At 31.2% G+C, this 24,587-nt stretch overlaps 1 protein-coding gene across 3 annotated transcripts in view; it reads left to right on the top strand.

The window, feature by feature from the left end:
• Uba6 (ubiquitin like modifier activating enzyme 6) overlaps window positions 1-24,587 on the top strand; it is a 75,869-nt gene that overhangs the window by 17,524 nt on the left and 33,758 nt on the right. The window contains exons 2-10 of one of the 3 annotated variants that reach the window (XM_048784587.1): window positions 4,750-4,844; window positions 5,550-5,557; window positions 9,307-9,401; window positions 10,016-10,127; window positions 16,102-16,182; window positions 19,237-19,359; window positions 20,570-20,693; window positions 22,906-23,009; window positions 24,457-24,519. In XM_048784587.1, coding sequence (XP_048640544.1) covers window positions 4,750-4,844; window positions 5,550-5,557; window positions 9,307-9,401; window positions 10,016-10,127; window positions 16,102-16,182; window positions 19,237-19,359; window positions 20,570-20,693; window positions 22,906-23,009; window positions 24,457-24,519 — 805 coding nt within the window. Of the gene's footprint in view, window positions 1-4,749; window positions 4,845-5,528; window positions 5,558-9,306; window positions 9,402-10,015; window positions 10,128-16,101; window positions 16,183-19,236; window positions 19,360-20,569; window positions 20,694-22,905; window positions 23,010-24,456; window positions 24,520-24,587 lie in introns of all 3 variants that reach the window. The other 2 variants (XM_048784586.1, XM_048784588.1) reach the window with 2 other exon arrangements.

The raw sequence follows: 24,587 nt of genomic DNA, 5'->3' as shown, positions 1-24,587 counted from the left end.
AAAAAAAAAAAAAAAAAAAAAAAAAAAAAAAAAAAAAAAAAAAAAAATATTTGGGAATCAACGAAAGAAGTGAAAGACCTCTGCAATGAAAACTACAGAAAGAAATTAAAGAAGACCTTAAAAGAGGAGAACCATCTGCAGATCTCTGGCACTTATTCTACATCTCTCCATTCTTGTGCTTAGCTTATAAATCCTAGCTTTCTTGAATTTTTAGCTGTTTCTTTAATTCAGGGAGACCACCAGATTCTCTTTGCATTCCCCTCCCTCCATTGCAGCCTGAAAACTTTGCAAGTAAGAAATAAAACAAAGTTCGCTTCATTTGTTTTTCTCTTTTTTGATACTACTCTTCTGAGTTGCTATTATTTGGTGTCTAAAACCTGTTGTTTTATTTATTTTGTCCAATTTTCAGTTGTTTAAAGCAAGAAAATAAATCTGGTCCTTATTACCTCACTGTGGCCAGTAGAAGTCCTATGACTATATTAACTAATTCTCATAAGCCATTTTTTTCTTCATGCTTACCTTTTCCCTAGTTTAATAGTCTAAACTAAGGAAAACACATTTCCTTTCATGATTTATCTTTGAACTCATATTATTTCTTCAGAATTTATCTTGAATGAGCCCTCATTTGAAAACTTTCCATGTCTTGGATTGATGTAGACAATCCGTTCTTCTGTATTCCAGGTTTCCATACTTTTTGGTACTTATGTATAGTACTTAATCTTATAGAATTATATGATTATCTGTCTCTATCCTAGTAGCATATGTCTCTCTCCTAGTAGCCAGTACCTGGCTCAAAATAGTGTTTTAATAAACATATGCATGTATAAAAAAGATAACTGAAGTTCATTCAGAAGAAAGTGATTAGAGTATTTAGGGGTACTCATAAATGATGTCTTATTGCAATTAAAGAAATGGAAGGGTTACCTGGAAAGAGAAGACTCTGGATCTTGAGTAGCATCTTCAAATATTTGGAGGACTGTCATATCAAAAAGGGATTGGACAAGTTCTCTATGGCTTCAAAATTAGGACATAGTCAGTGAAAACTATAGGGAATATTGTTCCTTCAAAAAGGGAACATTTTTGTCTTTTTACTTGGTATATTCAGTGTTAAGTGGCATGCTCACTTAATAGAGTCAACTATAATATAATAATGCTGGACTTGAGTAACTTAAATTTAGATACCATCTCTACTACTTCCTAACAGTAACAATTTCAAAGCATTTTAGTGTCATTAGTTTGCAAAGTACCTGACATATTAGCTTGCACAAAGTAGGTATTTAAATAGTAACCTTCCCTTAAGTGGCTAAACATTGAAAGGTGGGAGATCGGAGTGACTGGTGAGAAAAGGAGATTCTGTGGTTCTTTGGAAAACCTTAGTGCATGTATCTTGGTTTTATTCTTTTATTTAATTTCTTCTTTTTAGATATATATGACACTAGAGTGTATTTTTATTTACTTACATGGAGTATAACTTATTCTAGTTAGGATCTCATTCTTGTGGTTGTACATGATGTATAGTTTCACTGGTGGTGTATTCATATATAAACATAGGAAAGTTATGTAGATTCATTCTTCTGTCTTTCCTATCCTATCCCCCCTCACTTCCCTTCATTCCCCTTTGTCTAATCAACTGAACTTCTGTCTTCTCCCCATCCCTTGCTGTGTGTTAGCAACCACATATCAAAGAGAAAATGTGACCTTTGTTTTTTTTGAGATTGACTTATTTCACTTAGCATGATAGTCTCTAGATCCATCCATTAACTGGAGAAAGTAATACAATCATTTCTTCCTATGGTTGAGTAATACTCATTGTGTATATATACAATTTCTTTATCCATTCATCAGTTGAGTGGCACCTAGGTTGGTTCTACAGCTTAGCTGTTATGAGTTGAGCTGCTATAAATGTTGATGTGGCTGCATCACTGTGTAGTATGCTGATTTTAACTTCTTTGGATAAATACCAAGGAGTTAAATAACTGGGTTGAATGGTTTCATTCCTAATTTTTTGAGAAACCTCCATTCCGCTTTCTAGAGTAGTTGCACCAGTTTGCATTCCCACCACACTGTACGGGTGTACCCTTTTTGCCCACATCCTCGCCAACACTTATTGTTACTTGTATTCTTGATAATTGCAATTCTGACTGGAATGAGATGGAATCTCAGTGTGGTTTTAATTTGCATTTCTCTGATTGCTAGAGATATTGAACATTTTTTCGTATATTTGTAACTTTTTATATTTCTTCTGTGAAGTACCTTTTCAGTTTCTTTGCCATTTATTGATTGGATTATTTGGGGTTCTGGGTTGTTTTTTTTTTTTTTAATCTGCATGTTTTTGTCATTTATAACTACATTCACATGGTTATTATTTTATTTTAAAATTTATTTTATTTTAAATTTTATTTTAAAGGCAAGACTAAGATGGAAAATACTTTAAGCATAGTTCTTGTGACTGTAAATGTAGAAAAGAGGATTCAGTCTTTGAGAACATAGAAGTGTTGTTCTTGTGTACCAGCCAGTTCATTTCTTTCATTAAATTAGCAAATTGTTTTTTTGTGTCACAACGTGACAGGACCTTATTCATCACTGAGGAAGCAGTGACAAATAAGGTAAAGACCCTGCCTTGAATCCATGTATCACCTAGAAAAACAGACAAATAATGAATACACTGTAATAAAGTGTTACAGATGCACATAAACAGTGGTCTATCATTGTATTGAGAAAGGATAGGATTAAAGGAATCATAATATAGGAAAGTAAAGTATAAGCTGAGACTTTAAGGATGAATAGAAACTAGTCAGGCCTAGAATATTAGGGGAAAGGAATATTCTACAACCAAAGGAACGTACCACATTTGGAGAACTAAGAATCTTTATATTACACAGGAACATGGAGTTCCACAAAGGGTGACGAGAGATAAGATTGGAAAGCTAAGCAAGAACTAGATTATGAGTGGCCTTATGACAAATTTTAAAGAATTTGGACTTTTACAGTAAGGGAAATAGGAAACCATTAGGATTTTTAGAGTAAAAGAAGGATTAGTTAAGATTTGTACATTAGAAAGATTATTCATCTTTCTTAGGAAGTTAATAGGTAACATATAAAATGGGAGGGGGATCAAGAAATAAAAGTATAAGCATGTCATTTAGAGATAAAGATCGCAAATAGTAGGAAAAAATAAATAAAAATAAATTCACGATGGCTGTCCTGGGGAGTAGGAATAAGTACAGGCAAGAATTAGGTTAGAGAAACTAATTGTTGTTGGGTTTGGTACCTCCCCCCATTATAAATTTTCTAGGATTTTTTTTTTCCTCAATATACATATATTGTGGCATAGAGAGTAAGAGTAAATGCTAAGTCTTAACTACCTCAGTTAAATTTTACCTTCACTTCTTATGTTATTTAACCTCTCCGTGCTTAAGTTTTTCTGTTGTTTTGCATGATGGTGATGGTGCATAATAAAAACTTAAGTGTTAGCTACTGCTATTATATACCAGTCACTATTTAGATGGTTAAATACAAGGCATGTAGATACTGTTAACAACTGTAATACGAGTTTTTTGAAATGTTGCTTTTGCTGATTGAGAATAAAAACAGAAGAAAAACCAGAACCAGTATAGATAATTTTATCAGCCTGATTATTAAAAGAAACCTAATGCACATATAGATAATGTTGTGGTGTGTTTTTGTTTGTTTGTTTGTTTGTTTTTTATTTGTTCTGAGTAGTCATACATGACAAAATGCATTTTGACACACCATACATAAATGGAGTATAACTTCTCATTCTTATTGTTGTGCATGATGTTGAATTACACTGGTTGTGTAATCATATATGCACATAGAGTAATAATGTCTGATTCATTCTATTATTCTTCCTACTCCTATACCCTCCTCCTCCTTTCACTCTGTCTAATCCAAAGGACCTCTATTCTTCCCTAGCCACCCACCCCCTTATTATGAATTAGCATCCACGGATCAGAGAAAACATTCAGCCTTTGGTTCTTTGGGATTGGCATATTTAACTTAGCACAGTGTTCTCTAGTTCCATCCATTTACAAATGCCATAATTGTTTGTTTTTTTTAATTTAAATTTTTTTTTTCAGTGCTTGGGATTTGAGTGTAGGCCCCAGTACATGCTAGACAAGTGTTCTACCATTGAGCTACTAGAACAGCATGATAAGAACATTGTGTCTTAAACAGCTGTAAAGTATACATTCTTTTCAGGAATACATGCAACATGTCTTAAATTGATCAAATACATGCTCAGATTTTAAAATGTGAATATATCAGATTGTGATATATGTTCATAGTCCATTTAAGCTAGAAGTCAATACAAAATATAGCTAAAAAATTCCCCATCAAGTTTAATATTTAAAAATACACTCTGGGTTATTAACCCATGTTATATTGTTCATGTAACCCTAAACAATATACTTACATTTTGCTTGTTTTTCAGCTTTTTATATAAATGAGATTGCTTTGAATGTCTTATTGTGTGTCTTGTTTCTTTGAATGAAATTTATGGGATTTATTCATATCAGTAAATGCAATGATATTTCAAAAAAATCTACATTGACAATTTATTGAATTTCTTTATCTATTTCACTGCAATATTTAATTATTTTAAAATACCATACTTAGCTATTCTTCATTCTATAGTTTGGGGCATTCTCCTGGCTGTTAGTTTGCAAACAACTTTAAGGGATATGTAATTTTAAAACGTTAATCTTTTTTTCATTGTGCTTTACGTAGTCGACAGAGATATGTTCTTGGGGACACAGCAATGCAGAAGATGGCCAAGTCCCATGTTTTCTTAAGTGGTATGGGTGGTCTTGGTTTGGAAATTGGTAAGCAATATTTTATTATAATTTTATGTAATACTTTTGACCAACATAAGTTTATTTTAAAGAATTTAATTCATTCTATTATTCTTTCTTATACATTCCATAAGGAAATTAGATCCACAAGCTTGATTGAATACTTTTTTTTTTTTTTTTGGTACTTGGGATTGAACTCAGTGGCACTCAACCACTGAGCCATATCCCCAGCCCTATTTTGTATTTTATTTAGAAATAGGGTCTCAATGAGTTGCTTAGTGCCTTGCTATTGCTGAGGCTGGCTTTGAACTCACCATCCTCCTGCCTCAGCCTCCTAAGCCGCTTGGATTACAGGCATGTGCTACCACGCCCACCTTGAATTCAATTTTTATTTCTTTTGGCAAGATTATTTCATGACATTGTTATGTACTTTCACAAGGAACCAATAATGACTCTCTTTGCTTCAATTTTTGTGATGTTAATATCTATTAATGATTAATTGCCATATCCATTTATATATATTCATAAAAACATGTTTGTAAGAATATAGTAAAATTTTAAAAGTGGTTGCCTCTGGGTGGAATGATTATACAAAATTGTATTTGTTTCTTTTTTGTTAATCTGTATTTTCTAACTTTTTTTTGCAAGGGACATATATTTCTTGTATAATTACCAAAAAAAAAGTCATTTAAACTATTTCTTTTCTCTTTATAGCAAAGAATCTTGTTCTTGCAGGGATTAAGGTAAGTGAATGTATGTCCTTTAGTAAGAAAAAATATGCTTACGATTTTGTTTTTGTTCACTTATAAAGGTAGTATTGTTTATACTTTGACTTATTGTGCCTTTGTTTAATAGAAAAATTGTTTTTATACACCTGTCCTTTATAAACAAACAGGAAATTTCAAAAATGTTGTAAAATAGAATAGTTTATTAAAACTTATGTACATATCACATAGCTTCATTTACCAATTCAGAGACACATATCCATCTATTTCCTTCTTATTTCTGACAGTCTGCAACTGCCAAATTATTTTAGTGTAAATCTTAGACATAGTATTTTATATATCATTCTTGAACACTTTAGTGAGGTACCTTTTGTAAATATTAATACAATACCATTTTCACACCTAAAAATGTAACAAATTCTAAATATTGTTTATATTACTTACCTGTTGCTATGAAATCATTTACCCACAAATTGGATAACTTAAACATTTCTTATCTCCAGTTTCTGTGGGTAAGGATTCAAGCATGAGTTAACTGGTTCCTTTATGTGAAGATCTCTCATAATGCTTCCATTAAGGTTTTAGTAGGAATTGTAGTCATCTTGAAGCTAGCTAGTGGAGGATCTGCTTCAAGCTTGCTCTTCTTTTTGGCAGCATTTGGGTCTTCATGGGTTAGATTATTGGACTGAGGACCTCAGTTCCTTGCTGGCTCTTGGCCAGAGGTCATCCTTAGTTCATTGCTTTGTCATATTCTCCATAGGGCAGCTCATACTGTGGTAGCTTGCTTCATCAGTGTAAGTAAGGATAAGAAAGGGATTGTGCTAACAAATCAAGTTATAGTCTTTTATAACCTAATATTAGGAGTAAGTGCAGACCATACTCAAGAGGAAGTGCTTACCCAAAGACATATATATATATATATATATATATATGAAATTGGAAGCATTGGGGTCATCTTTAAAGTCTGTTTAGCATAATCATAAGTTATCTTGAGTTCAGATTTTAGTAGTTTTCTTATATCTTTTTTTAAGGCTTTTTTGGTTCTCATAGGGATTCAAATAAAATTTATATATTGAACTTGTTTTATTTTAATCTGAGGATTTTTCTTCCTGGATTTAATTTTATCTTAGAATTTATTTGTCTAAGAAACTAGTCGCTGGTAACATTCCCTTATTCCTCCATTTCCTGTAAACCGGTAGTTATGTGCAGAGAATCAGAATCAGATTTGATTCTTGGGCTGGGGATATAGCTCAGTTGGTAGAGTGCTTGCCTTTGCATGCACAAGGCCTTGTGTTCAATCCTCAGCACAACCCCTCCCCCCCCCAAAAAAAAAGATTTGATTCTTTTTTTAATACCTTAATTTTTTAAAATATCTTTATTTTGTTCATTTTTATGTGGTGCTGAGGATTAAACCCAGTGCCTCGCCTCACATGTGCAAGGTAAGCACTCTGCCACTGAGCCACAACCTCAGCCCTGATTTGATTCTTTAGCAAGAATATTTTATAGGTAATATTGTGTTCTCCCATCAGGAGTCAATAATATCCTGTTGTCCCTCTTTTCATGATGATTATTAGCCATTAGTGATCATTGCCTAGATCCATTGTTTCATTAGGGACCGCAGTTATATTCTCATTTATTAGCTGCATTAATATTTTAGAAAGAAAATTTTCCATTCCTTTCTTATTTAAGATCATACATATATGAAAGGCAAGATAATACTTGAATTTTCCTTCTTTAATTGCCAGCTTTATAAATCTGTGGATTCAGCCAGCTGGATGGTTCATGCCTGTAATCTCAGGAACTCTGGAGGCTGAGTCAGGATCAAAAGTTTTAAGCCAGCCTTAACAACTTAGCAAGACCCTGTCTCAAAATTTAAAAGAAAAAGGGGAAGGGATGTAGCTTAGTGATTAAACACTTGGGTTCAGTCCCTGGTACCAACCCCCCCCCCGCCACACACACACACACACACAAAATATATAGTGGGTTCCTATCCCAAAAGAGACCTGTGAACTCAATATGTATGTGTGTATGGATATGTCGTGATAAATGCAAGGATTTAAGCATACTTAATGTGTTTTGATCCACATAGAGATTATTTTCATTGATGCTAAAATTGTTCCATCTTTGGTTATCGGAATTCTTTGCAACTTTTTAAGTTCTTTTGATACAACTCCAGTAGTGTTTGTCACTTATAAAGTCTTTTGGGTAGATAGAATTAGACAATTCTAATGGTCTAATAAGCACCAAAATTTCTGATTTTCAAGTTTAGGATTATAAGGGATTACTAAAATTTTTAATTCACATTTAGGATTGTTGGATATTACTACTTTGATTTTATATTTTAAGCTTTTTTATCTTACTGTATGTAGAGTCTTAGTTCCTAGTGAAATTAACCTATTTACTTGCAGGTGTTCATATATATGAGACATAGTTTCAGAATACCAATTTCAATATTATTAATAAAATATGTTATCAACAACAGTTCAAGGGTTTTTTTTTTTTCCTTCTTTAAATCCTACTTGAATTTGACAGACAAATTAATGGATTTCTTAAGACACTTTAATTCCTCTGGGTAATTAGGCAAATGACTAAATATTTATATTAACAGTTTGGTTCATTTATTTATTTTGCTTTGGATTTTTAGGATTTGCTTTTAATTTAATTGTGCTGTTATGTGACATATTTGATTTCAAAGTCATATTTACAAAGCAATATATTTTCAGTATCTTTTCTTAACCCTGTTCCTTTATTCACTTATTATATTATGCCCTTTCTTTGATATTTTCTTCATTTGTTTTTTAATATAAGCAAATGTGTATAAACATACATGTGTATCTATATATGTGTATGTGTATTTATCGCTTTCTGTCTTTCTTAAGTGAGTTGCTTTTCTCTTCATCTTCCTTTTTTATCATTTAGTGGCATATCCTGATTTTCTAAATTTATAGTTGCATGGATATACATATGTGGATATATCACATATATGAAATTTTCCATATTGGAAAACTTGGACATTTTGATTATTTCTTTTTTAATAGTGCTACATTTAATACCCTTGTACATATGTCATTTTGTATGTTTCCCTGAGTGTCTTTTGGATAGTCCTAGAAGTGGAATTAGTATGTCAAGGAATAAATGCATTTGTCTTCTTGAAAGAAATTGCTAAATTTCTTTCCATTGAAGTTGAGTCACTTCACATCCCCATCAGTAATTATGTGAGTGGTTGATTCCCTCACCCTCATTAGTACAGCATGTTGTCAAACTTTTGGACTTATTATGCCAGTCTAATGAGTGAGAAAAGGTATTTCTTTCCTGAGTATTGCCAAGCATCTTTACATATTTCTTACAAATTAATCTTGCCCTTTTTTCCTGTAAGATTTGAAAGGACCTTACATGGATTGCAAATATTGTTTTTCTAGCTTGTGAATTACTTTTATGACTTGGAACATGGCATATTTTAAAATGTTTATAAGAATTTTTTGAATTTTTATACATTGAGGTTTTTTAAGGTACTTATTTGATAAATTTAAATTCTCTTAAATGTTTAATGTTTTTCTACCAGTGTATTGGGGTTTCTAGATGTTACATAATCATATATCATCTGCATATAGATCTAGCTTTGTATCCTTTTTGATTTTTATGCCTGAAATTATTTTTGTTGCATTTATGCATAAAAATATAGAAAGTATAGTGTAAATAATATTAGAGAAAGTTGAGTATCCTTGTCCTATTTTAGATTTCAACAGATACTTTCCTCTTTTCTGAAGGCACTTACAATCCATGATACAGAAAAATGCCAGGCATGGGATCTAGGAACCAACTTCTTTCTCTGCGAAGATGATGTTGTGAATGGGAGAAACAGGTAAAGATATTTTGATGTCTTATCATAGTTTTTAGAATTTTTAACTAAATAGAATATTTAGTTTAATAGAATATTTTCTGTGTCTGGAGCACCAGTTCAGTCATTACCATAAATTTACAGTACCATAGTTAAGTAAGTACTATCATATGCTTATTTAATTATTTATATTGGGCTGGGGCTGTACCTCAGTGGTAGAGCACTTACCTTGCATGTGTGAGGCACTGGGTTCAATCCTCAGCACCACATAAAAATAAATAAAATAAAGGTATTTGTCCATCTAATTATTTATATTATCAAGGTTCTTATATAGTCATTGCTATCTAGAAAATAATTTCTTTGGGATTATTGAGCCATATCTTTAGTATTATTGAATCATTTAGACTTCTAGGACATGGAATTTAGAACCATAAGTGTACACTTTGAGATTATTTGGCTTTCTATGAATTATGACAATATATTTTTAAGATTATATAATTTTATGAAACATAAATTAGTTTTTTTTCTTGTATAATTTATTGTTTCAATTAAAATTTCATAACATGTTAAGTTCTTATGATGTCATTAAGTGTCCAACTTTGAGAGATTGAATGAAAGATGGTTAATTATTTTTTTAGGGCTGAAGCTATACTTTATCGTATTGCAGAACTAAATCCATATGTTCACGTCACATTATCTTCCGTACCTTTCAATGAATCCACAGATCTCTCCTTCTTACATAGATACCAGGTTAGTAAACCAATTTTGTATTAAATGTTATTGACTGATTCCCAGGCATATCATCAAGTATTAATACAGCATGACTGTTGTTAGTGTATTGAGCAAAACAAGAAAAATTCACATTAGAATTATTGGAGTAATACTTATTAGATATTTCATTTTTTAAGAGAGGACTTAAGAACTGATGACACAGAAATTTATTCGGCTATTTTAATAGTAATGTGCATAAAAACTACTGAAATTCATTTATACCAGCATGCAGTTATTTCTTATCTGCACGTCATTTAGGGGTTCTGCTGTGTACACTAAACTTAGCTTGAACTTCAGAGTCTGAGTATCTTAATATATCTCTTCTTGGACCAGGAGACCACACCATTCATGTTCTCATGTTATTAACAGAAAAACAAAAGGCAAGCCAACCTCTCAAGAACATTTCATTGTCCAAATAAGTCACATTGTCAAGGTCAAATTTAAGACGCAAGAAAGTACACTATTTTCTTCCTAAGGAGCCATAAAGAAACATTACAGTTAGAGTGGAGTAAACATGGATCAATAATTCAATCTTCCTTATGTACTAAAATTTTGTAGAATATTGGATATTCTAAAAGTACCTAGGTTGACCCTGTTTTTTTGGGTTTTTGTTTGTTTTATTTTGTTTTGTTTTTCTTTGATTAAATTTTGTCATTTCTTGTTTAAAGATCAGTATATAGACTTACGTTCTGGACCAAATAACTTAAAATCTATTCTTCTGACACCTAGAATTCCACCCAAGAATTACTAACATACTTTCATTTAAATGACTACCTAACCAGAAAATAAAGTAAGTGATTAGAGGCCAGGTAAACACACTGTTGGTCACTCTCAGGGACAGAGCTACTTGTTGCAATACTTGTTCTTAGGAATTAATGGTGAGAGAAAATATGAGATGCAGATTTAGATCTACATGAGATAGAGAAATGGAATTGAGACCCAACTCCCTCTCTTCATGGAACTGAAATCTCAGAGACCTACAACCTTAGTGAAAGGACAGATAATAGTTTCTCCTTGCCTATCAGAACAGTAAACTTGTCTGATTTTTCTTGAGCTCTTGATGAAAAAACAAAGGTCTTCCCTAGAAATTTGTAACCATAAGCCTATACCCACACAGGTTTAGAAATCAGTATAGTAATCTTTGTGGTCCAGAAATTCCTAAGCTAAAGATTTAATGTAAAAAACCAAAGTAGTAGTACTATTTTGACTATACCCTAGAATGCCAGACAGAAGCTAAACAAATTTAGATAATGTACTCCGTCAGGCCACTTTGCATTCTAATATTTAAAGCCCCTTTGAGGAATTAACAATCTAAAACAACAAGATAATAAAAAGCAGTTCAATTGATCAAGAGTTGATGGATAGAACAAATTAGAGTTAAACCTCTCTAAGTATTTCAGAAAAAAGAATTGTTGGAAAAAACTGTAAATATAGTTTTCAAACTGAATAAATCTTAAAAGAAGGGAGTAAATATTTAATATAAAAATGAGACAGTATCAAAAAAGACCAGACAGATGTGGTAAAGAATTAAGTAGAAAATGTAGTCATAAAAATTAGAAATTAGTTGATAAATTAAGCAGTGGGTACACAGATATTAGATAATTGAATAATAGCTCTGAGGAAATTGAGGCTCCAGTATATAGAAATAAGAGAAGATATGAGTAATAAAAGAAATGAGAGCTTGAATGGAAAGCTTTAATTTTTGAGATTGGATTTCTAGAAAGAAAGCATTAAGAAAAACAATACTCAAGGAAATTATGGCTAAGTCTTTTTCAGTATTGATAAAATTCAGATCCTCAGATTCAATATGTATTGGTTTTTGTGTTAGATTTTATCTTACTTTCAGGCTAATAAGACCAAATAAATAGTTACAGATTTTTTAAAAAAGGAGATATTACGACTTACACCACAAAAATGCAAAGAATGAAAACCCAAACAGATCAATGACAAATAGTGATATTGAAGCAATAATTAAGTCTTCCAAGAAAGAAAACTATAGGACCAGACAGTTTCACTGCTAGATTTTTTTTTTTTTTTTTTAAGAATACCTAATTCCAGTTCTTCTCAATCTATTCCAAAGGATTGAAAAGGAGGGAATCCTTACATAATCATTCTACAAGAGCAGGATTATCCCATTACTAAAACCAGACAAGGACACAACAAACAAACAAACAAACAAAAAATACACACACACACACATATAGACCAATGTTGTCACTAATCAATAATGCAAAAATTCTTAACACAATTCTAGCAAATCAGATCTAACAGCACATCAAAAGATAATTTACCATGATCAAGTTTATTTATCTCATGGTCACAAAGAGTTCCAATATACATAAACCAATAAATGTAATAAGAACAGAATGAAGAATAAAAATCATCCATTAACCATCCCTTAGACACAGAAAAAGTATTTGTGCTTGGTGTGGTAGCACATGCTGTAATCCCAGCTACTCAGGAGGCTGAGGCAGGAGGATTATAAATTCCAGGCCAGCCTGGGCAAATAAGCTATATCCTGTGTCAAAATGAAAAGGGTTAGGGATACACTTCAATGATAAAGCATTTGCCTAGTATGCACAAAGCCCTGCGTTCAATCCTAGTACCACAAAAAATTAAAAAGAAAAGAAAAATCATTTGATAAAATTTAACACCCCTTCAAAATAAAACCCCTGAACAAATAGGTATAGAACGATCATAACTCAACATTGTAAAGACAAAAATGATTCCTACAGCCATCATAATGAATGAGGAAGAGTTGAAAGTGTCCCATCTAAGATCTAGAACAAGATAAAGGTGTCCATTCTTACCATTCTTATTTAATAAAGTACTGGAAGTTTTAATGAGAGCATTTAGGCATGAGAAAGAAATAGAGGACATAAAAATAGGAAATGAGAAAGTAAAAATATTCCTATTGGCAGTGATACTATACATAGAAAAACCTAAAGTTCAAACAAACAAACAAAAGGCTATTAGAACCAATGAGCAAATTTAGTAATGTTGCAGAATACAAAATCAACATATAAAAATCAGTAGCATTTTTATACAATAATAATGAGATTGCTGAGAAAGATATCATGAAAGCAGTCCCATTCACAATAGCTATAAATAACAACATCTAGAAATAAATTTAACTGAGGGAGTAAAAGACCTCTACAATGAAAATTACAAAATGCTGATAAAAAATTAAAACACACAAAAAATGGAGAGCCCTCTTTTGTTCTTTTTTTTAATATATATATAATTTTATTTATTTTTTTATGTGATACTGAGGATCGAACCCAATGCCTCATGCATGCTAGGCAAGCACTCTGCCACTGAGCCATAACCCCAGCCCCTCCTCTTGTGTTTTTGTATTGAAATAATTAATGTTACTTAAATGTTATTACTACCAAAGTAATATATAGATTCGGTGCAATTATCATCAAAATACCAGTGATACTCTTTTCAAAATTAGACAAAAGCAATTCTAAAATTTATATAGAAGTAGATAGCCAAAATAGTTTTAAACAAAAAGAACAAAGAAAAGAAAATACTGGAGATACCAAAATACCTGCTTTCAAGACAACCACAGAACCATAGTAACAACCCCATGGTAGGGGCATAAAAACAGATGAACAACAGTGAAACAGAATAGAGATCCTAGAAATAAACCTGCACATCCACAGCCAACTAATTCTCAACAAAAGCACTAAAAACATACATCAGAAACAAGCCAGTCTCTCAAATGGTGCTAGGAAAACTGGACATTCATATATAAAAGACTGAAACTTGACCCCTATCTCTCACCCTATAGTAAAATCAACTCAAAGTTTATAAAAGCCCTGAATGTAAGAGCTGAAGCTATGATTCTACTAGAAAAAAAAATAGGGAAAACAGTTTAAGACATTGGTGTAGGCAATGATTTTCTGGCTGTGACTGTAAAAGGACAAATAAAAAAAAAATACGGCATTACATCAAAGTAAAATCTTCTACACAGTAAAAGAAAAAACAGTGAAGATCTAACCTACAGAATGAGAGGAAATATTTGCCAACTACCCATTGGCCAAAGGAGCCATGGTACCTAAGGAACTCAAAAAACCTAATGTAAAAACACGTAACCCAACTAGAAAATGGGCAAATGATCTGAATAGACATTTTTTCAAAAGAAATGAAATAACAAAAAATATAAATATATGAAAAGTGATCACTATCATTAGCCATCAGGGAAGTGCAAATCAAAACTAAAATGAAATATCTCACCCCAATTAAAACAACTGTTATCAGAAAACCAAAAATGGCAAGGATGTGGAAAATAAAGACATTCTCATAAACTGTTGATGGGACTGTAGACTAGTGAAACCATTATGGGAAGCAGTATGGAGGTTCTTTTAAAAGCTGAAAATAGATCTACCATATGATCTAACATTCCTACTTCTGGGTATATATATCTAGAGTAAATTAAATCATACCAAAGATATGTCTGCACACCCATCGTTACTGCAGCACAGTTCACAATTATGAAAACATGGAATTAACATAGGTCCCCTTTTACATATGCTTAGGTAAAGAAAATTTCACAGATATATACAAATGTTTTTGAGCCATAAAAAAGAATGAAATACTGTTATTTGCAGCAAAATGGATGGAATTTGAGGACATCATTCTAAGTGACATAAGCTAGACATAAAAAGACAAGTACCAAATTTTCTGTCATGGAAATTCAAAAAAAAAAAGTGGACTGAATATACAATGGTGATTAGTTTGGGAAATGAGAAGGAGGTAGATAAAGGGAGGCTGAATTTGGTCGGTGCACACCTATATATGCATGTATTAACATATCATACTGAACCCCCTTAATTCGTACATGTTAAGTAATACACATTAATCAAAACTAACAAATTTTTTTAAATGTGGAAATTAGGTTTTATTTTATCACCATCATCGCCACCCTCCAATCCCACTAGTGTAACACAAAGGGCTCAATGGATGCCTGTGCACGTAGTGCATTGCTTTAAGAGAAAACACTGAAGTTAGGAAATCTGCTGTTTTATAACATGCAGTAGATAAGTCTTTTCCCTTGAACTCCCTTATCCCTCAAGTTTTTAGTTGGTATATATAATCCAGAGATATGGCCCCAAGTTAAACTCTTAACATTTATGGCATACCCACATATAACATCAAGATTATGACTTTCCAAATGTCTCATTACAGGTAGCATACTATATTCTGACATAGGTAAATAAAACTAAATCAATACTTGAATATTGCTAGTAAAAACTAACATCCAATTCACTCAGACCAGCAGAGAGGAAACATAAGGGGACTGAGAATCTTGTTCTTTACTACTACATAGACAAATGACCTTAAGGAGGAAGTATTTGACCTCTTTGAATCTAAGGTAATTATAATAAAATCTGATTTTAAAACCATCTAATTTTAGCAGAATTAAACATAAAAGATTAAGTATGCATTGAAAAATGTTGTTTGCTATAGGATTGAGTGATTTCACTAATAATATTGTCATTAAAAAGTTTATTTTTTGAGTCTGTTGAATTTCAGAAGTAAACGAAAGTTACACCAGCTAATATGTGTCTTTAAATTATAAGAGGCTTTTAGTTTGCATGAAAGTAGTATTCTGATAGCTAGATTGGTATTTTCATGGTAGTAACAGGTAAAACAATGCTCCAACCACTTGGACAGTGCACAGATACCACATAGGATATTAGGTTTTCTTCTAATAGTGAAGTCTCTAATAGTAATTGAATTTAATGGTAGATTTCCCCTGCATATGTTTTTACTTATAATATTTTGTGTCTCTGAAGGTAATAACCTTAGAGCGGAATACAATAGGGTAATAATTTTTTTAACAAGGATAGCATTTCAAACTAATGTGCTTCTAACTTTTAAGAAATTGTACTTTACTAAAAGAATTATTCATTTTGTAGTCTGTAATTTTTTTTATTGTCAACAGTGTGTGGTGGTGACTGAGATGAAACTTACATTGCAGAAGAAGATCAATGAGTATTGCCGTTCTCATTACCCTCCAATTAAGGTATTCTTATTTCATAATGATATGCAATTAATCAAAAGAGGAACACTTTTACTATTAAAATTTGTAGCTATTCATTGAGTTACAAAGAAGCTCTTTTTCCATGAGGACAATCACATAAGATATCTCTGTTTAATTTTGGTATATTCATTTCCTGTTTTTAAAACAGGGATCTAAGTTTGGTTTACAGACAAATTGCCAAAATTAAGGGAGAGTTAAGATTAGGAATGGAAAGGTTGATAAACAGTAAATATATCATCCAGTTTTAAATATGATATAATGATGGTTTTCAAGAGGTGCATTATTTCATTCATCAAATATTCATTGAACATCTATGTGCCCAGTGCAGTTCTGGGCCCTAGAAAAACATTAGTGAACAGAACACAGATTTTCTTATTCATGAAACTTGCCATCTTCTAAGGAAGATGTATAATAAATAAGCAAAGAAAAAAAATCTGGGCAAAGAATAAAAGCAGTATCTGTATGAGGTTGAGAGAATACCCAGTGCCATTTCTGTTAGATTAGAAAGTCAAGGAAGTTCTCTTTGGGCTGATGACATTTGACTAGAACCCTGAGAAAGAATCAGCTATTTAAAGATCTGGAAAAGAACATTCGAAGCAGAGGAATGTATAAAAACCTGCAAGTTTAAAAATTAACTTGGAGTGTTTGAGCAACAAGAGGCAAGCCAAGATCATTAAAATGCAGTTAGAAAAAAGAAAAAAGGATGGTAGGAATAAACAAACTAGTGTATTAGGTGTAGAAAAGTAGGTAGAGGGCCATAGTTTATGGGATCTTTGAGGATATTTGAATTTTAAGCCCCTTAAACATTGATATGACTTACATTTTTAAAAGATCACTTTAGCTTGTTGTGTGGAGAGTAGACTGCAGCAGTGGTTTCCAAAGTGTGGTCTTAGCATAGTTTCTGAAGCCTTTTCAGGAGTTCTTCTCAAATTGTTTTCATAATGTTACATAATATTTCATAATATTACTTTTTCACTCTTACGGGGTACAGTGGATTTTTCCAGCATCTATATGATGTGTTTTGATGTCAGTCCTCTGACACTTTGTGGAAATTGTCTGTTTTTGTATTTTAATTTTTTCTGTTTTAATCCCTTTTATTTTTTTATTTATTTTATTTATTTTTTACAGTACCCAGGGCTTCACACTTGGCTAGGAAAGCACTGTGCCATTGATCTAGCTGTCCTACTTCCCTAGCTTTCTTTTAAATAACAATAGGTATAACTCACATAAACAAAAGCCCTTTGAGCTTTTAATAATTTTTAAGAGTATGAGGTAATTATGAAAGTGATCCCAAAGAAAGAGAACTATTGGATTATAAGAGTAGCATAGGGGCAGACAGACCAGTTAGGAATTATTGCAGTAGTCTAAATGAAAGATGCTGGTGTCCCAGATGAAAAATGAAGTGAAAATAGAGAAAATGAGAAATTGTTGAGTTTGAGGTAATTTTTTTTTTAAAGGCTGATATAACTTGTGCAGTTTTTTAAAAAAGAAAAAAAAAAAGCTGAGGGGCTGGGGTTATAGGTCAGTTGGTAGAGTGCTTGCCTCTCATGCTCAAGGCCATGGGTTCATCCCCAGCACCAAAAAAGAAAAAAGAAAGAAAGGCTGATAGAACTTGTGAATGACTGGATGTTAGTTTTTAAAGAGTAAGCAAGAATGGCTCCTAGTTTTTGTTTTGTTTTGTTTTGTTTTGGGTTTTTTTGGTCTAGCATAATTAGGTGCTGGGTGGTAACACTGGGAAGAAAGAAAAATCATAATCCTTCTCCTGTAATTGAATACACACAACTAACTCTACTTTGTTTTGGAGGTTACTGTTTTCTTTGGAAGAAAAAAAAAAAACTGTTACTTTAAGAACGGCATTAAGCCAAAATCATTCTGTATAGTATAAGTATGCTAAAAAATTTTTCAGTTTGGGTATTTTCATAGTATATTTGTTCTCTGTGGGAAATTTGTGCTCTAGTTCACAATTTAAAAGTCAATCAGGATAATCTGTAAACTTACAACAGGGAACAGAATTTTTACTAAGTAATTACATTAGATTATAAACTAAAATCTTTGTTTATGTAACTATTACACATATCTATATTTCAGAATTGTTTTGGGAAAAAAAATACATAAATTGTCCTGGAGTTTTCAGCTTTTAAACTTAAAAAAATAAAAATTAAATTAAAAAGAAGCAGCAACAGCAGCTGCGTATAAATTTCTGCCCAGCTTTATGTCTCAATAAAAGAACAACAAAAACTGTATATACCCATTTTAATCAATAAAGACAACACATGATCAAGCGGCACATACTTTAATAGCCATCTCATACTTTGAAAAATAGGAATTACTATTTTTATGAGATATACCCAAATATCACTGTATTTTATTTTTGTTAGAAAACTATTTTATGCTGGGTTAGATATGCTACAGAACAAGTATTTGTTATTTTTTAGCAATAGCTCTAAAAGTAGTTTTCAGCACAAAAACAATTTCTTTACAAATTCTTGACATAGAAACAATGCATTTTTTAAGAACATTGCTTTTAATAAAATACTTCAGATTTTGTTAAAGAATCTGATTTTTAATTTCACAACTTTGTTTTTTCACTTTTAGTTCCTCATCCTTTTTTTTTTAGACTGTTAGCTTTTCATTCTGTTCTATTTTTCATTCATTTTACTGCTTTTAGTGAATGTATACTCATTTCTTTTTTTGCTAAAATATTCATTCCCAGGCCATTAAATCAAATAACTATTATATATTGTGCTCGAATTTTATGAGGACATAATTTTTTTGTTATTTAAAAATCATAAAATAAAAAATGGTGATATATACTTATTGTTCTTCTAACTTTGTTATACCAAATAATCCATTCACCAGATGACCAAATTTCTTGATTCTTAACCTGATCTATATACAGTTTATTCTACTCATGATTCATTTTATTTTCCAAAGAATATATTTAACTATAAATGTAATTTTTTTATGAAAGAGTTTAGGTTTGAGGTGTTTTTCTCCTTCACATAAATTAAAAAACTTATTTTTGCCATTTCACAGTTCATCAGTGCAGATGTACATGGAATTTGGTCACGGTTGTTTTGTGATTTTGGTGAGGAATTTGAAGTTTCAGATACTACTGGAGAAGAACCAAAAGAAATTTTCATTTCAAATATAACGCAAGTATGATTATATTAAGGAACTTTTTAAACAAAATTTTTTAAAGTGGATGTGAATGCTTCTTTTAAAAAGGAAATATTAACACAATATTCTAATAAGCAGAATAAATGAATATTTCCATTTATGATATTTTAAAATTATTAGGAAATATTTTGTTAATTAGGAATTATTTAAAATATTTATGATATTTTAAAATTATTAGGAAATATTTCTTGATTGTTATATTAAAACTAACTTGAAATTGGAATATTAATTTTAATAGTGCCTAGATGTACTCCATCATTATTTTCCACTTGATAGAACATTTGCATATTATAAAGTTTAGTTTCAGTTTTGTTCTATACCGAATAATTGTGATTCATTATTTACTAAGCTTTTTACTTTGTCACATCATGGATGGACTATATCATAAGTCACCTGGTCCAACACTGCATGTATAGGAAAAGGTAGAGAAAGACTTTTTCTAATCCATTACATTCTAAAACAATATTTAGAAGGGAGAACTTTAAGAATTGATTAACCTGTGAGTCAAAAGTAAATTAGAACCACACTTCCTTGATATCATGTAATCTTAATTTGTTGTTTCCTAAAAGAATGTAGAATTAATTCCTTTCTAATACTCACTTCTTTTAACCAAAGTAATTTATTTGTGCTCTTTGTAGTTATTATACATTAAAACCCAAAGCAGCCAATTACAAAGGAATAATATACCATGAAACAATAGTTGTGTTTCTGACTTCATGTTTTATTTTTAAACTTAGTATGATTCCTTTCTCACACCTTTTTTTAAGAAAAATTAATTGAAAAATCATTTTGTATATCCCTGCTTAGAGTGGTTTGTTATTTTAAAGTGTCTATACACCTCCCATATGTTAAGATAGCCAGTGTTAGACTCTTAATTTTTAACACCTAGTTTTTTTATGTTTTACAAATCAAAAGAATCCTCAAATCTTTGAAATATCCAAAGTCTTTGGAATCTCTAAATGTCTCCCCTAAACTTGAAATTATATTTCAACATTCATTTTAAAAAGTACTAAGCTGATCATTTATTTGTGACAGTTCTTTAAAGGCTTGCTTTCACTTAATGTGAAAGAATGGCTTCGAATTTGGGTTTGAGGATTTTATGATAACATTGTCATTTTTCTGTGAGTTTTGGAATTTATACTAAAAGAATATGTGAACTTGATTTTTAATAGATAACTCTAATTTTTAGGCTAATCCTGGCATTGTCACTTGCCTTGAAAATCATCCCCACAAACTTGAGACAGGACAGCTTCTAACATTTCGAGAAGTTAATGGAATGACAGGTTTAAATGGATCTACACAACAAATAACTGGTAAGGTGATGTGTTTTATTGACTCATTTATAATTATTCATTATTCAGCACCTTTATAATTCAGATACTATGCTCAGTGTTGGGAACATAATGTCAACTGATACAAATCTGATTCATAGGTCTTGAGCATAAAACATTCAGTTCAAGTAAACAGTGATGATATTAAGAAAGTACAGACATTCTTAGAACTCCAAACTTAGTAAAGATACCTTGCCTGGTTGGAGGATAGCAACAGTGAGGATAGGGTAACCTGATAAAAACCTGAAGGTTGCAATGACTTCAGAAGGTACTGAAAAAGAACGTTCTAAACAGAGTTAAACAGTAAAAGTCTCAGATCCAAGATAGAACACAACTAATTGAAATGTGCTTTGATAGGGCTAGCAATGAGAAATAAAATTCCAAGAATCTTAAAACATTTAAAAAGAAACATTTTGTTATCATGGTAGTTGAGCAAATATCCTAATTGGATAACATTCATGTAAGGAGTACAAGAAAGAAGAAGAGAGTAGGTTTGGGACAGAAGATAATAAGTAGTTTAGGTTTGTCGAGTGAAGTATTCAAGTGAAGATAACTAGATATTGGTTGGATATATGTTATTGTTCAGTGGCTAAAAGAGAAGGGATGAATGGTTATGACTGCAAGCAAGTTTGAAAGTTAATTGACAAGAAGTCGTACTCATTTTTTTTTCTGGGTCTATGTGAGATTATTGCCCAAATTAGAGGGAAGGTGCTAAGGCCACAGTTTTGAGGAGAATAATCATTTTAACAAATGGAAATATTATCAAGCATCATAAGGGCCATTTGAAGTTGAGATAATGAAATTATGCCAACATTAATTTATGTAGTTTGTGGTTTTCCTCCTAAAAGAGTAAAAGACAGCTCTAGACAACCTCAACTGAACTGTAACTCAGCTGTAATTCAACTGAATGGCATGTTTACCCCAATTCAGGGAAGAGTGAGTTGATTTTGTCCTGATATGTTTGAAAATATAATTATGTGATTGGTATATAGACTATTAGTATTGCGTTTTTTCTTAACGACTATAATATATCTCTTAGAAAAAAATGAGTCCTTGTTACAAACTCTGTATAGATCTTTGTATCTATATTTAAACATCTTTGGTAACAACTGTTTGAATTTGTTTCTCAGTTACAACATCTTAAATACAGATTCAGATCACCAGTATTAATTATCTATTTTTGTTGTTATTTTGGAGTCCATGCCTTAGTGGATTGTGGTCAGATTCTTGAGACTGCCTACATATGAAGAAGCAATCGGATAGCAAAGAATGGAGACAAAGAAAATCTACATTTTATATCAAAAATTTCTCTTACAATGAGGGTTATTTAAATAAAGCTGTTATTTATGAAGCTTTTTAAAATGTTTATTGCTTAGTTATTGTAATAATTTTCTGTTTTGTGAAAAACGTTAAGTAACTGAAATAATACATTTACATACAGAAGTACACACCTCCTTTGTTCTCACCTGTTCACCACAAATAACTACTGTTCTTAGTTTATTGTGTATCCTTCTATGGTTTCCTTTTGCTTTTTTACACAGAAGGCAGCATATTACATGTAGCGCTGCCCTTTGACTTACCATTAAACAAAATGTCTTCATGATCTCTTCACATCAGTCTCTGCAGACAAACTTTTTTCTAAATTTTTTTCTTTTGTGACTATGTAATATTTCATGTTATGAATGAAAATATTACCAGAGCAAAATATTAATTTATATTTTTTGTATTATGAATGAGATTCAATATCTTTTCCTATATTGCATAATTTTAACTTCATTGGTTTGAGATGCAATCTTTATTTGCCTTTATTGTGTCTATTGATGTACTTAAGTCTGTTCAGAATTCTCTGATCTGTTCCATTTGTCTCTTCATAAGCCAGAACCTACTGTATGATTGATCAGTATCAATATATTATTGAAACTTTATAATGTATTTTAATGTTAATAATGAGTACCTCTTATTTCTCTCTTTGTTTTTTTCCTCTGAGTTTTCTTGATTTTTTTTTTTAAGTCTTAAAGATCACATTGGAAAAAATACTCTATAGCTCCTCACGTTCCCCTACCCTATAAAAAATATCTATACTGGAATCTCTTAATTTTATAAATTAGAATTAATTTTTTTATAAAAATAAGTCTTCAAATATCAGTATTTATATTCCTGTATAATGGTTTTATTTATTTATTTTTTCTTCTAGTGGTATCGCCATTTTCTTTTAGTATTGGTGATACTACAGAACTGGAACCATATTTACATGGAGGCATAGCTGTACAAGTTAAAACTCCTAAAACATTTTGCTTTGTAAGTAATTCTTTTTTTTTTGCTTCAAAAATATTTTTTTCTTGGGGCTGGGGTTGTGGTTCAGTGGTGGAGAGCTCGACTAGCATGCATGAAGCACTGGGTTCAATTCCTCAGCACCACATAAAAATAAAATAAAGGCATTGTGTTCACCTTCGACTAAAAATATATATATATATATATAGANTATATATATATATATATATATATATATATATATATATATATATATATATATATATATATCCTTCTATAAAAATAATAACTTAAGAGAAAAATGTAATACTCAGTTAACCAAACAGTTAATTTAAAAGCTGAATTAATTTTGTTTTCTTTTACTTTGTACTCACTTTGAGGAAAATGGAATCAATCTAAGAAACAAACTGATGTCAAAAACACTGTATAATTTTTGTTTAACTTGTACCCACTTTGAGGAAAATAGGATTAATGTAAGAAACAAACTGATATCAAAAAAATCTATATAAGCAAAGAGTTGATCATACTGTTTACTTCCTAAGAGATAAAACATACATATTTTCAAAAGATATATCAAAGGTTGTTTTGCTTTATTAGTTTATTTTTTTAAGAAATATTTCTTTCTTATACTTGTTAATTCAAATTTAATTTAAAGTAAAAATTCTATTGAATTTTAATGCTTAAAGAAAAAACAATGTGTATAATTACCTGACATGAAAGTGTAAGTTGCTAAATAGAATATAGAGACCTATAGTCCTAAAATTAAGAGATCTCCTGCTGCTTAAGTCTTTCGGCTACTTCTCCATGTAATCTGTCTAACACATCTCTGATTGGTTGGTTTTTTGATGATGTTACTTGGAATTTGGGGAAGTTTTATTGCAAGATCTCGGGTTTTAACTTCATTGTCTTCCCCCACACCAGAACTGTTAACAGTAATAGTACTCCTCAAGGCTTGTTCAAGGCAAAACTAAAATAATAAAATATTACAGCTAGTCACATCTGCCCCTATATACTTCTTTCTTGCTCTGTCACCAATTTTTAACTGAATAGTTTGTGCCTCAAGTAAGTTCAGATTGGGTGGGTATTTGGGGGTAATTGTCTTTCAGGTTTTTATTTGTTTTACCTTGATGGTTTTTTAATCCACAAAGGTTTTGTCTTAGAATATCTATTCTGGTCTTGTCAGACATGTGAAGTGTGCTTAACAATATCTGTTTTTATAAATAACAATAAAGTTTTTGGAGTATAAAGATGTTCTTGTTAGTTCTTAAGTTTACTATGTAGAGCAGTTGTTTGCAGTGTGGTAATAGGGAGAATAGTAGATATTTTATATTTCAATTAAGACAAACTTCTTTACATTATTATTTTAGACCTTTGGGAAAGATTCATTGTTATGTCTATTGCACTGACATGTAACAGTGTATTTTGTCAAGTAATCACTCACTTGCTGTGAAATAATAAATTTTTTTCCTGTTAGGAACCATTGGAGAAGCAGATAAAACATCCAAAGTGCCTTATTGCAGATTTTAGCAAACCTGAGGTAAATACACACTTTTCAGGTTTGAAAGAGGCAACAGAGTGGGGGGTGGGAATTGGTAAGTGATGATA

The sequence above is a fragment of the Marmota marmota genome, unplaced genomic scaffold (assembly GCF_001458135.2).
Source record: "Marmota marmota marmota unplaced genomic scaffold, marMar, whole genome shotgun sequence".
Taxonomy (NCBI): Eukaryota; Metazoa; Chordata; class Mammalia; order Rodentia; family Sciuridae; genus Marmota; species Marmota marmota.
This window is presented reverse-complemented; position numbering and strand designations above follow the sequence as displayed.